Here is a 15,447-nt window from a genome sequence, read left to right on the forward strand (position 1 = left end):
TAAAGACCTTTTCTTTTCTGCAGAAAATATAATTTTACGGTTTAATGGAGAACATTTTGATGTCGTCCAGGTTAAAAGATAATCCACAGGATCTTGAAAGAAACTAAAGAATAGGGACAGTTAACCCTATGTTGGTTGATTTTTGCCGTGTCAACGTGAGTAAAATGGGAAAATATGAGTTACATTATCTTTTGCACTCAATCGATAGAGTTCATTCTGTTTTGTATATCTGTAATATCTAAGCACATTTGACCCAATAGTTTTGTAGCAAACGGACCCTAATTTCTTAAGTTTTATGAGACAGGAATTTCTTCATTTTATCCATTTCGGAGACACTTCACCTAGGAAACGCCCTCTACCGGATGAGATGAGTAACCGCCTGTGTTGGAAAACTTAAGAAATTAGCGACCGTTTGTTACAAAACCACAGGAAATATTCTCAGAATGAATACTCTCAATTAAACCTGTACATTCCAATCACAACGATGCGTGATGGCATCTTTTCGTGACGTCATTGAAATGGAAAGGGAAATTAATCTTTCTTTTTTTAATAGATTACGTGAAAATAGCCATCGATGGAAAAATATAATTTGGCATGGTCGCTTCCAAATCATTCATCATTCTTTACAGAAGACTTCATTCATTAACCGTTTAAAGAATTCTGTTCATAAGGGATCGTTTTAGAACTGCAATGAACAAAAATAAAATGTATCGTAGTTTCAACATGGAAACAAACAATTTCTTTCAAAAATAAATTGTCTGAAACATTTACCAGAACATGAACCTAGATATGGAACTGCAAAAGTAAGTGTTCATGTGTTACAAATGAAAATAACAATATTTATTTTTAAATATATTGTAATATTAAGATAATATATTCATAATTTAGTATAAAAATATTGAGTGACAGTTACTTTGGATCCTTGTAATCTCAAACAAATGCCTAGTTTCATGTGTTATCAAGAGAACAAAGAAAACTACGATATTTTAAAACATTGCCTCACATTATATCCTCAAAATATAACAACAGTTGTGTAACCCTAAGGTGCTGCCTCAGCAAACTAAGATTTTATCCTTATGTCAAGATTCATGGACAAGCCATTCAATTTTCCGGCCCCTTTTTTCTTTTTTCTTTTCCATTTGGCCGATGTTTTAAAGCATATTTAAAACACTGTTTTCAAGACATTTTTCTAAAAACAAATTTCGAAATTTTGGCTTAACTGCAGTAAGCATTTTCTAAAACTACAGTTTAGATTTCATGATTTAATGAACAGTTATAGTGCATAGTGTGTTATGAAATTTTAGCAAAATCAATTAAACTTTTCATCATTATGAACTGGAATATCGTACTGGCATTTATCAGATTAAAGTGTGCCAAGCTTAATAAGGTCAATAGCTTCATATAAACTGTCATATACAAATCTAATGTATGAATGCTCATTACACTTACCATCATCAAGCACTGAATTCTGCAAAGAACAATATAGAGCTAACGCAATCTGCTTTTCATTTGTAACAGCTTTAATATCCTACCATGTCATGATTGGAGATATTTAACAGAGACGAATTTTCATGCCGTTAATGGGTCCATAATCTGTCCCAAACACAGAGGTCAATGACCGAAGACAAAGACCCGAAATACACAAAAATGCCAATGAGCGTATACCACAATATATACGATATTGTGCGAGTAGTTATTGATATGTGTATATACAACGAAGACGCCTTTTTGCGAAACACTATGTGTAATAGTTTTAAGCGATACTGGTTAACATATTTCACAGATCCATCAGTAAACCAACCGGACCTAAGGGTCGTTTTATATATATTTCATGTACTATTCTTTCACAGTGTGTGTCGTTTACCAAAGAAAAGTTTATTACCTGATTATATTATTCCAAAAATGTCTTGTCAGTCATAAGACGATTGGACTATTTGAACACGTGCGCTAGTGATCTTGACAATATCGATCAAAGAAAGTGACTGTTAACTTGATTTTAGACTGAAACGCACATGCACGGGACTGATTTGCATGTCTCCTCTTTGATTGATAAGAATATACCAAATATTTCTTTCTAGGTTAAACTGCATATATTTACAAAGGTAGTTAACATCTTGTATGGCCTGGTATTAGATCTAAGTGTCATTTATTCTGTGAGATAGAGTAAAATGTCTAAGAATTTTCTAAAAAGACCAGGATGTTTTCATTTACAGCATAGGGATGAGAATGGAGCTTTAAGTCGTGAAAACTGTTCCTCTATCAAAACTTTTAATTTAAAAACATCATTTTTTTTATTGCAGGATACGGGAAGTGTGCTATAGTATTTATAACTGATCGCAATAGGTGAATCACTCAAAGCATCAAACTTGCAAACCAAATGTTAATAGTTCGAACCCTGGTTTCCGCCAGACATATTTTCTATATTTAAACCCGGAGATATACTCAGCTTCCGACAGCTAAGTGCATAAAAGCAAATAAAAAATCCACTCGGCAAGAAACAAAGCTCCAGACACAAAAATAAAAACCTTGCTGCTAAAGTAGTATAAGCTTTAAACAAAATATATTGTATGCAAATGAAAAAGGAATAAAACAATACTTAAATGACGAGCATAACACAGAATCTCCTGTATTGAAAAACAGGTGCACAAATGTTCGATTCTTGAATGGTGAAAAACAAGATATGCAAAATAGATGTAGCCTCTACTTGTAGCTGGAAACCTTTTTCCCTATGTACTATCAACATAGAGAGGCTCTTGATGCTGTAGTGCGCTCTTTTGCCAAAACGTTTCATAGTGGATTCGAAACGAATCAAAGATGGTGAAGCGTGCTGCCTTTTTATCCTGTGCTTTTTAGTGTATCGACTGATGAACTTTTTTAAATAGATGGAAAACCAGATGCAGAATATATTTTCACGTCCTGCATTAGCTGTTGTTTGTTTCAACTATATATCTCAAGGGGTGTGAATATCAATGTGTAAGCAATACAAAATAAAGCACCTAACAGAACAAACAGGACAATAACATAACAGTTAACTCAACAATCACCTACGGATATTCTCATTTTCGTATGATACAATATAAATGGACAGAAACAGTTAATAAAACTGGTGTGGGGATAGGGGCTGGCTTTATGTCCTATATTTTTATAGGGTTGTTGGCACAAGAACGATGACTCTGGGCTTAGAGCTTAAACTAGGCAGTCAACCCGGAAGTTAGGAATCTGTAAGAAAAAAATCTTTGAAACCATGTTTTTAGCAGAACAATAAAAACGTTGACCAATACGCCAAATAATAAGCTAAACCAGGTTCCTGGCCAAGCGATCTCTGGACTTGAAGGCCAAAACTTAGTCGGTTGAGCCAAGAGACAGGGTTTATATACTACTTGCAAGATAATTAGTAAGGCTTAAATATTATCCAATCAGATTGGTGCATTTTAAAACTCACTTTAAGTTATGTTAGTTAAATATGGACATTAGTAAGTTAAATAGCATAAAGGTAACCATCTCAAATAGAAAGTCAAAGAAAAAGTATAAGAATAAAAGTACGGATAAAATGTTGAAAAATGTGTGTGTAAATTGCTAGTAAACTATCATATGTACAACATTAACAGATATGTTAACGCTGTGGAATAGTATGCCCAAAGCAGCTTTGGACTGCTTATTAAACTAGGTGACCATCTGTTATATTTGATTTAATTTATATTTGATTTAATTTAATTGTTTGTAAGTTTTGAAGAAAAAAATATTTTAATTTCTTTATATGTCAAAGTAATGTAATTTTGTTTACTAGGAATTTTATATTTTCCAGAAAATTCATTTTGAGCTAACATTTTCATAAATACCTAATAAAAGAAACACTGTTTCTATTTTTGACTTAGTTCCCGCCCTTGATTCAGAAATCACTGAGACGAGTAAACAACTTTCTATTTTTATTTTATTCTCGGAGTAAAATGATTGGTTTTTATCAAAGTCATACTGGGAGTATGTGACATTAAATTGTAAAAAGTCTCTATTTCGCAATTATGGATTTTCCGAAATTGCGCAGCAGTTAGATTTAATAGTGATGTTTAGATAGATATTTCTCAGTTGGACTTTTACTTTCGACACTGGAAAAGTGTTTCGTTGTGACCAGTTTGAAGTTATTATTCAAATTATTTGGATTCTAAAAGTAATTCTTGTCCTGGAAATATCTGAGTGCTCATACAGATTTCTTGGACAAAGACATTTCTTTAAATTTTATTCGGAATTCAAACACTGGAATATTATTTTCTATGGTTCACAAAGAACAGTAAACATATCAGCGCTATACTGACTACCGCATACGTCATCAACTTTCATTTTGGATTTTTCTTCGGGACTTGAACTTGAATTCATTAGAACATTTCAATACTAGGACTTCTAAAATTTAATTCATGGATTATTCTGGGATTATTTCTGGATTTGATTGCTTAAAACCATAAGCTCTTATTTTTTATTTTTACATTGTTTTTCCAGGGAAATAAATTATTTGTTAAATTTTTCAAAGCTTGTTGTTTTCACTCTTTTGTTACTGCTTATTAGAGCCTAAACACGTAACCTAAGACATCTAGATCAAAATAGAGAGGAAAAAAATCATTACGTATTGTGCAAACTTCGTTTCCGTTATGTGTCCACCCTGGACAACAGTATTGTTGTTGGTAGTCGACAAGTACCCATCTATCTCTCCATGCCGAACATCCCCTGAAAGAGGAAAACACCTACCAGTGTGCAACTATTTTCAAGAACTATTTCAAAGAACAGTCTATATATCCATTCATTCGTCCATCCATGCACACACACACTATATATATATATATATATATATATATATATATATATATATATATATATATATATATATATATATATATATATATATATATATAATACAAATAATAATATTATACAACTTAGAGCATTTTAATTTTTTAATTCGTACTCTACGGAGATTCGAACCCAGGTCCGCGGGTATATGGCACCCATCGCCTTGCCTGTACGCACCAGCCCATATTCCTTCACGACTAAGCACGCATCACCAAAAACTGATGCGACTGAATCGGTGTTATGTGCACTCCTGTGTAGCAGACACACTCGCATGACGATCAAGTAATTAATTCTCATCTATCTACACAGTCATTCCGGATCCCTATGAAAGAAATCAAGGTATATATGATCAATTATAGAGAATCATAACTAAACACCAGACAGAATGGAAAGTGCTATCCCTGGATTCTATAGAAGAATGCTTGATGGGTGCCATTCACCCGTGGACCTGTATTCGAATCTCCGTAGAGTACGAATTAACAATTCTCTAACCTGTATGATAGCATTATTTGTATTAAATATTAATTCTGCCTACTATTATCAAGCATTCTTCTATAGAATCCAGGGAAATTACTTTCCGTTCTGTCTGGTGTATATTTATAATTCTCTCTATATATACAGAGAGAGAGAGAGAGAGAGAGAGAGAGAGCAATGGTCAGTCCATTTTTTCTGCCTATGCCGCCCTCCACCTAGTAGAAAAAACAAGCTGGCTGACTCTCTGTTTTTGGACCAGTTTCCGAATCTCCTGGACTATGGAAATTCGATAGGTGGCAACCTGATTATTCTTGGAGATTTCAACTTTCACTATGACTGTCCCGGACACCCAAATACATTAAAACTCATAGATTCCATTAATGTTTTCAACCTCAAACAATCAGTTAACAAAACCCACCCATAAACATGGTAACATTTTAGACTGGATTCTTCATAGACCTGATGATAACATACTACGGTCCTCCCTGGTATCCCATGACCTTGCATCAGATCACCTCTGCATTATATGCCATCTTGACGTATCAGTCCCTAACCCTCCACCTTCATCTGCTGCTAAAAGAAATCTCCGTATGATAAATAGAACCAAACTAATGCACAATATCTAAGCTAACCTAACAACTTGCTTACCTCCTACCGCAGAACAACTCGATAACTACCTGCGTTCATTGCTTGACAAACATGCCCCAGCTACCAAGTGCAGAGTATCAATTCAAAAGTGTTCTCCATAGTATAGCAGTGTGAGGGACCAACTTCGCACTGCTAAAAGAGACCGCCGTAAAGCTGAGAGGCTTTGGCTTTCCACCATACTCACTATTCATAAGCAAATATATGAAGCCACTAAGAAGAATGTCACAAATATAGTCCATGCAGCGAAATCAGCCCACTATACTACTAAGATCATGGAAAGTTGCAGCTGCAAAGAGCTCTTCGAGATTACTAGGAAGCTAATGTCAAGGAACAAATCTACACCACTTCCAACTACCTTCTCTCCAGTCGACCTTCCGGACATGTTCGCAAATTTCTTCTGTGACAAAGTACAAACCATTAGAGATAAGCTTGACACCACAATTTCAATTGACTCGTCGTCACCATACAGTTGGGATACAGAATTTGAGCTGCAACCATTGGCAGCATTTGAACCTGTCTCTATGGATTTCGTACGTACAATCCTGATGAAGAGTGCACCAAAGTCATGTGAACTTGATCCAATTCCAACATCACTGCTGCTTGAGTGCTTAGATCCAGTATTGCCTTCACTAACTGATGTTATTAATACCTCTCTCTCATCCGGGGAATTCCCATCATTTTTCAAAACTGCCATTGTAAAGCCTCTGCTGAAGAAATCAACACTAGACTATAACGATTTAAAGAACTACCGCCCAGTTTCTAATCTCCCATTCATATAAAAAATCTTAGGAAAGGTTGTCCTATCTCAGCTTGTATCTCATCTAAATTCAAACAGTCTTTTTAGTAATGTACAATCTGCATATCGCCCTTGCCACAGTACTGAAACTACTCTTTTAAAAGTAGTTAATGACATTCTCTCTGCGTTGGATAGCGGAAAGATTACAGTCCTCACCCTCCTTGATTTGTCTGCAGCATTTGACACAATAGATCATGATATATTACTTCACCGTCTCCAGCATGTATTTGGCATTCATGATACAGCCTTACTGTGGGTCAAGTCCTACTTGGTCAACATGACACAAATTGTATCTGCAAATGGAATACACACCAGCCCAGTTGATCTATGGTGTGGTGTTCCACAGGGGTCTGTTATTGGACCTGTTCTCTTCATTATGTACACTCAGTCGCTCTCAAGTGTCATAGATCATCATCCAGTGTCTCACCAATTTTACGCTGATGTCACCCAAATATACAAATCTAGCCACCCAACTGAAGTTGATGCTACCATCCGAGGTGTAGAGAGGTGCATTTCTGATGTGAAATCATGGATGACATGTAACAAGCTGCAGATGAATGATGATAAAACTGAGGCCATTCTGATCACAGCACAAAGACTTTCTCATTCACATCCTTTACTTCAAACAATAAATATCAGCAACACCAACAATTAATTCACACAATCAGTACGAAACCTAGGTGTTACTCTGGACAGTACTCTCACATTGCACCAACATGTCATGAACATATGCAAGGCTGCATATCTTGAGCTGAGACGCATCAGCTCCATTCGCAAATATCTTTCAGTTGATGCCACTAAAACACTTGTGTGTTCATTAGCACTTTCAAGACTGGACTATTGTAACTCAATTATGTCTGGTTCATCTCAATATCTGCTCCAGATACTTCAAAAAGTTCAAAACACAGCTGCTCGGATCATACTTAGAGTACCACGATCAGAGTATGCCTCCCGCTGCTCTGTACCCTACACTGGCTATCCATTCGATACAGAATCAAACACGAAATCTGTTCTCTGTGCTACGTTTCACTGTCGGACTCTAGTCCAACATACCTATCCGACCTCACCCATGTGTACCACCAGCAAGATACTTACGCTCCTCTTCTGACAATCGTATATTCATTACTTCCACTATGAAAACAAAGTCATATGGACAGCGTTCTTTTGCATACCAGGGCCAGCAACGTGGAATGAATTGCCCACTGAACTTAGACACAAAGACACAGTGATCACATTCAAGAGGGCTCTCAAAACTCACTAATTTCGACTGCAAGAACAAACTTAAAGACATAATAATGTTTCCTACCTTAAATATTCTCAGCATGTTTTTTAATGTTTTCTAATTTCATGGTGTTTGTTTTTGTAATCATATCATTATATGTTTCTTATCTTATAGGTGTTGTCTAATGTTGCAAAGCGCTTAGAGCTTCTAAAGATTAGGCGCTATACAAAGTCCTCATTATATATATATATATATATATATATATATATATATATATATATATATATATATATATATATATATATATATATATGTGTGTGTGTGTGTGTGTGTGTGTGTCTCAATTACTAATCTAGGCATGTGAGTGACAAATACCAAGAATATCAGCAGTGGAAATAAATTACCGATCTGAAATATCATCCCCCCTCCCAACAACAACAAAACTTCGCTTTCAATAATGTTGCGATCAACTGGAAAATTCCTCTACTATTTGTTGAAGTGAAAATCCGTTAAAGCATGGTATTTACTCATGGCGGCAAAGTATAAGTAGCATTTACACACCAAGTAATTTTTCATTTATTCGAATCAATTACTTATAAAGAGCATACAGAGTTAGTCAACATATACAAAAATATATCTTTATACATATTATTGCAAACTATTGAAGAAACTAATTGACAACAGTAAAAGAATCGTACCATCCATAATAGCAAATGCAATATGGACTCCAGACATATCGTACCGCCCACCTACTGCATACATTTCTGAAAGTAAAGAGGAAACGGAATCAAAGTATTTATATACTACTGATATAGTACTTATATCTGTATATTAGTTCGATCTAGCATTGGCGAAACAAAAGCAATGACAAACGAACAATGTCCGGTAAGTTAATCGATAATAACATGGTGGAAGATGAATAGATTTTAATCCATGCACACTTCATGTCGTATAAAGGTAAGGAAGATTAAAACTATGAACAGACTTTAGGAACCATAGTCGATGGAACAGTGTAACCAAAGACTATTGTTTTCTTCATTTTATCAAATGAATTGAACAAAGCTCTCCTTTTGCAGATTTCTCTTTATCTGTTATACAATTGTGAGTTCTTTATAAGTATATTAATTCGTACAGATTTCTTTTTTAATCAAACACTGTGGATGTATCTAATATACAGGCACAAACATTAATCTAGAAACATCTTCGGGTGCGCACTATTTGACGCTCCTATACCGTTTTGAGCTTCGAATAGTTTGCTTAGTGTGGAAACCTGCGTACCAGTAAAATATGGCACTTAGTTATAACTCTTCTGCCAGTTCTCAAAACGCTAACAAAATATTTTTGTATTAGAAAACTCTTTTTAAATGAAAGAAAGTTCTTTAAACAACACTTTACTGTTTGATGATTATCCTGCGTAGAGGAATCAAAAGTCTGATAATATCAATGTTAGACTTTATATTTCTAAATACAAGAGAGTAGACAAACGCGTATTTAAAACATCACCAAATTGTGAGCCAATACGATAAGCTATTAAAGCTTAGTTACTTGTTGTTTATGTATTAACAATCAAGTTGAATTTATCCCACCATGTATCTTTAACCCATCCATCTGTCAAACTATCTATCGTTCTGCCTGCACATTGTTTCGCATCTCCATTCACCCATCTTTTTTATCGATTCATCTATCATACCTACCTACTCACCCTTTTAGATACCTCCTACAAACCAATTTTTCTCTCTGTACATTTGTTGAAATATGCTACAGTGTTTGAAATTATTGTGATATTCCGCATTATGGTTGTTTTAAATGTTCTAGTCGGCTTGATTTGCTAGCGGTGTAGGAATAAAAGTAATGTTTTTTTGACTGAGTCCCCAACATTATTCATGACATGCTTGTATTGTAGCAGTAATTATTACTGCACAAGATAGTCTTATTATATAATATCTATATATTTTCAAATACAAGGATAAATCCCATACAACTCTTCAGGTTTTGCAAATTCTAAGAAGTCAGATTCAGTATACTTGTTATTCTGTTTAGCTATACATATTTTTTAAATATTGTTTTGAAAGAATACAAGCTGGAGTTTTGCATTTTTAGAAAATATCTGGAAAGAAAGATGAAGTTTCAAGGGGAAGTTTCCTCGAAACTACATTAAGATACAAAATAAAATGAAATAATTACAGATGTTAGTTGTTCAAAACATATAAATTATGTTGCAAAGAGTAAGTATACTCATTTGTCAAAACGATAAATCTATGGAAAGTTCTGGTTGCAGTTAACGCGCTTGATATATTCATTTGATTGATTATATCTCAGTGGGTACGTTTCTTTCAACGTTTTTATACTTAAGCTATCCTTATATTGATAATCGCGGCAAAATGCCTCGTTGATCTCGAAACAACATCGTATCTTACAGCGTGCCTGTCCAGGTGACTTTTTTAAATAATGGTAACTTGATATCATCAGTGGAATAAACGTAATGTTAGACGCATAAATGCATACATTTATCGCGCTGTCCGCAACATGTGCATGTAACAAAAAAAAAGTCGTTTATTTTTCCCCTTATTTGGCTTCTGTTCCGCACGTGCTGATTTCGCGCTTACCACTCCTCACCCATTCCCAGCATGCGTTTAACAAGATACATTAGAGAATATGATCTGTTTTTCACATAAAAACATTTACAAGATGTTCATCATTTCTCCTCGGGAAATATTTTAAATTTAAAAATCTTTATTTTGTTAACCATACCGAGAATTGATTGATGGCGAGAAATGGTAGGACTGAAATATCCTATCATGTCTTCACAACTTATATTGAACGTTAGTACTACTTAAAGTAAATTTGTAAGGCATATGAAGCCATATATCACAGTGATTTGTCTGCTATATAGAGCAATGTACTACAGTGGTTTGTCAGCCATACTCAGTAATTTATTACTCTGAATTGTCCGCCATATAGAACAATGTATTAGTGATTTCTGAGCCATACAGAGCTACGTATTACGGTGCTTTGTCAACCAAACAGAGAAATGTATTACAGTGACTTGTCATTGATATAAAGTCAACTATTACAATGATTTATCAGGAATATTGAGCAACGTATTACAATGATTTATCAGCCGAATAAAACAATGCATTATAGTGATTTGTCAGTCAAATAGAGCAACGTATTACAATGATTTGTCAGCCATGTTAAATAATATATTACTCTGATTTGTCCACCACATCGAGCAATGTAATTCAATGATTAATGGGGTTTCTTCAACGCTATTATAAAACAAACATACATAAAAGACCGTGTCCGAAATATTCATGTCGCAGTATTTTCTCCAAATTGAGGTTCATTATAGCATTTGGGACCAAACGAATCTGAATTGTCCTTAATCGGCACACGAAGTTAAAACTGTTTTCATATCCTCAAACCACTTAAACAACTGTAACAGTCAGGCTAGTAACCCTCACGTCAGCAATTTGTTTTATTTTTTTTTTTTTAAATACTTAGCTAAATGTAGAGGCACGTCAAGCGGTTGACAACCATTCATTCGTACATTTGTAGTGCTAGGTTTGTATAGATATCATATTCCTGGTAGACTTTCACAACAATTTAATATTTTGCCGAGTGTAATGGAAACGTAGTGCTCTGGCTGATTTCAAGAATTACCTTGCTAAATATTAAGAGCATAGTTTGCAAAGGAACCTTCTAAGTCAGACAAGGAAGTACGAAGCCAACCGTTACGGTAATTTCCCCAAACATTGCTTGACTAGGAAGTGTCCATGCTTTAGATTTAACTGGGAAGTGTTTATGCTCATAAGTTTACATATTTATTTTCAACATCTATCCATTGATTTTCTCTTTTACTGTTCATCAGAACTATTTAATATTTTAATGGACTTAAACTCCAAGTACATCAATGAGATTTGGTTATACGTTCTTATAATATATTGCTTTTTAACGTTTAAAATTGTTGTTGCAGGATGCAGCTCAAGTCATGTATTAATAGAATAAAAATCAATTAATACTAAAGCATCAAAGGTACTGTGGCAACCATTGAAAATAGAAATTCAATTAAAAGTAAATGAGAGAGAAGAAGCAGGATTAAAAAAGGTGGACAGAGAACGGAAAAGGAAAACAAGTGTCCTTCTTTTTAATCAGTCTAGAAATTTGTGAAAAAATACTTTCAACCAATGATTTTAATTTTTTTTTCGTTTACAACCGCCCATATAAAAACACCTTAACGACCAAAAACGATAGATCTGTTTTAGGAAAATCTTGACAGCTGCAAGTTTCACATTTTATTCAGACTCAGCGTAAGTTCGAAATTTGTTTTCAAAACCTTCGCGAATAATTCCTTGAGCAATCTAGAGTTTATATAACTTCTGCACATAGGTGTAGATTACATGCACAATCTAGATGTTAGATATCTTCTCCACATGGGTTTAGAACACGTCTACAATCTTGAGTTTATTTAATTTCTGCACACGGGTTTACAACACTTTCACAGTTTTAAGTTTATGTAACTTCTGCACACGGGTTTATAACACTGCCACAGTCTTGAGTTTATATAAATTCTACACATGGGTTTAGAACACGTCCAGTCTTGATTTTATATACCGTTTGCATATGGGTTTAGGGTCAGTTTCGACATTCTGTTAATAATAGGTGTATATTTTAAGAGCGATGAGAAACATTTAGCGATCATAGATATTTTAGTTGTTCAAAACGTAAAAGACTTTAGTTTGTTATTAGACCCTTTGTAAAGAAAAGAAAATTAGCTTTATATCACCTGAACAAAGTCAATGTTGAGTAAACCTATTAGTAAGACTGTAAGTGCTAGTGGAATACCAGATATAGTGCAGGATGGAGCAACGAAAATGTTATGGAAAGAAAAATCTAGGGTCTTTAGCGTCCGGGTTTTCTATACCAATACCTTTCGAGTTCCCCATCGTAAACTATCACCGGCATCACACGAGAGAATATTGTCTACGTGACGCACTGTATGATCGCGACTTTCTTTTAGATATTAATATGTTCAGCTCTTTTCTTTCCATCTGGGACACATCTTTCCCTCACGTGCCTCTTTTCCAGCATAATTTTGTTTCTTTCTAATGTTGCACAGTCTGTCAATAAACATGTCACAAATCATATTCTACTGCCCACGTGATAATGTTCGTGTCTTTTTCAAATACCCGACATTTGTCATTTGTATATATGATGTGATGCTTAGAATGACGGTTACTTAATCTTCTGAAGGAAAACTGGCTGGAAAGTGCAATGGTTTCAAACAATCGAAAACTACATTTACCTAGAAATACCGCATTGCTTTATTTTCTGTAACGAATTGATATTGTGTTAGAATGAGTTCTGTGGACTTTATGGTGCAGGATATTGCAAAGATATGTGAAACTGAATTTACGGACATCAATACAATGGTGTGTTGCAGTATTTAAATTGTGGAACAGTTGCTAAGAAGATAAGTGGGGGTTTCTTTCCTTTTTTCTTCCTTGGATTGAATTATTCTTTAATTTTTGCAATTCAATGTTTTCTTTCGTTGTTCATGTGCTGGATGTCATAATAAATACAATCAGTTTTCATGTTATTCTCTGTATCGAGTTTACAAAAACTCTCTCTCTCTCTTTGTCCTCGCGCTATCTCATTTTTTTCCACAATTTCCGGCCTTCTTTCATTGTTCTTTTATACGAGGGAACGATAAATACAAAGAGATGTAATGTCTATCCTTCAAATTACTTGCCAATAATTCAATTTCGATAAAAACAAAAGGCGACTTAAGATCAAATGAAAATTAGAACTCAGAGGGATAATATTCAGAGTTTGTTAGGACACGGGGTATCATAGTGCCATTAACTCTGGCAGATAATTTGGAAGGAATATGAAATGGTTTCGATTTATATTATCACATAATTTAGGAAAGAGTTATTATACAGGCTTTTTTTAAAAAACACAATAAAAGGCATATGAAAAAAATCAAAGTCAGCGAATAGAATACTAGGTCTCTTGAACGCTGCAACTATTTACGAAGTGATGTAAATCGGCCTTGCTGTAAAAGTCATTCATGAGCGTTTCCTTTTCTTGTGCACCATGAGTCTATAATCTTCAACCTGCACAAATATAATGATTTTAAAAAATACTCATCCAGCTTTTATTATTGACAGCGTACTTTTTGAACATTCATGTATATACATAATGATGATATATGAAAAGAGTCATAAGCCATGGTGAAACGTTTGTAAGGAGTGACATTGTTAACTCCCTTTACCAATTTCAGACCAAATGCTAGAAAAAATTATTTTAATGCAGTTAATATTATTAACCTAAACGCAACACACGAATACATACATCAACCCATATGTTGTTTAGCAATTTTGTTTTCCTTGGGTCTTAGATAATTAAAAAAATATATCACTATGGTGATTTTTAAAGCTCATTCCAAAGCACGTTTGAGCTCGAGTCATCTATCTGACTCAAATTGACGTTAATATGAACAAGGGTTTAAAAAAGCACAAATTAAAAATAAAACAAGCTAAAACAACGATTTAGTTACTGTATACTTGTTGCAGTATTAAACAAATAGATTCAGCCCATGTAAATGCTGAAAATGAAAGGAAGACAGAAAAAGAAATAAACGAATAAAGAAAACGTATCGGGAGACAATCACGGCGGTCTTCAGTCATCTTTTTTCTCAGCTTAACTTCACCTTTATCTTTCGCTTTTCCAACTCTCTCTCTCTCTCTCTCTCTCTCTCTCTCTCTCTCTCTCTCTCTCTCAGCACTTGCATAATTTAACAGCATGATAACAGAAGAAAACAAATGGTAAGACTTACATACAAAACCCAGCATAAACCTTTATGATATAACAACTCCTAAAGATACATGAGTGCTGACTCAAAGTCTAACACGAGCAACTTACAAACTATTATCTGCCTTAAAATATAGAAACACAGTTGTTCTCTTTAGTTGATACTACCGTGGCCTGATTGTTATGGTACAGAAACTTATATGAATAGTCCGGTGTTTATTGCTATGGCCTAGAAGTCATGTTACTGTAAAATTCGTCCGGATAATTTCTTCAATCTGATATGTTAGTGACATAAAAGTTGCCATACGTTTTGTTAAAACAATTTTCTTTGTCTTCCATTAAGTTGTACCCCTTAAAAATATAAACACTCATTTCCAGATCATTCTAAGCCATGACTGCCTCATTTTGATTGTCGAATAGTCCTATTTTTTCCATAAGATTAATAAGTAACGATTCTACGAAAATTGTAAATGGAAAATGACAAAGCAATAAACTGACTGAACATACCCGCTCCATGCTTTTCTTTCCGGCACGAAAGAAAGAAATAACAACAGCCAAAAGGCAATCGACACTTTACAATCCATACGCTTTTTAACTGCGGGCAATGAGACTTTCTATTCAGAAGCCATTCTGCCTCTGAGTTTAAGGAGGA

The 15,447-nt window shown here is 34.5% G+C and overlaps 1 protein-coding gene across 1 annotated transcript in view; it reads right to left on the minus strand.

The window, feature by feature from the left end:
- The window catches only part of LOC149775985 (uncharacterized), a 68,116-nt gene extending 52,669 nt beyond the window's left edge, over positions 1–15,447 (minus strand). The window contains exons 1-3 of the mRNA XM_089941102.1: positions 15,303–15,447; positions 8,678–8,743; positions 4,616–4,716 (exon numbers count right to left, since the gene is read on the minus strand). Of these exons, the coding sequence (XP_089797228.1) occupies positions 4,616–4,716; positions 8,678–8,743; positions 15,303–15,379 (244 nt within the window). The 5' untranslated portion in view covers positions 15,380–15,447. The remainder of the gene's footprint in view (positions 1–4,615; positions 4,717–8,677; positions 8,744–15,302) is intronic.

The sequence above is a fragment of the Sinohyriopsis cumingii genome, chromosome 18 (genome assembly GCF_028554795.1).
Source record: "Sinohyriopsis cumingii isolate HCF-2022 chromosome 18, ASM2855479v2, whole genome shotgun sequence".
In the NCBI taxonomy this organism is placed as follows: Eukaryota; Metazoa; Mollusca; class Bivalvia; order Unionida; family Unionidae; genus Sinohyriopsis; species Sinohyriopsis cumingii.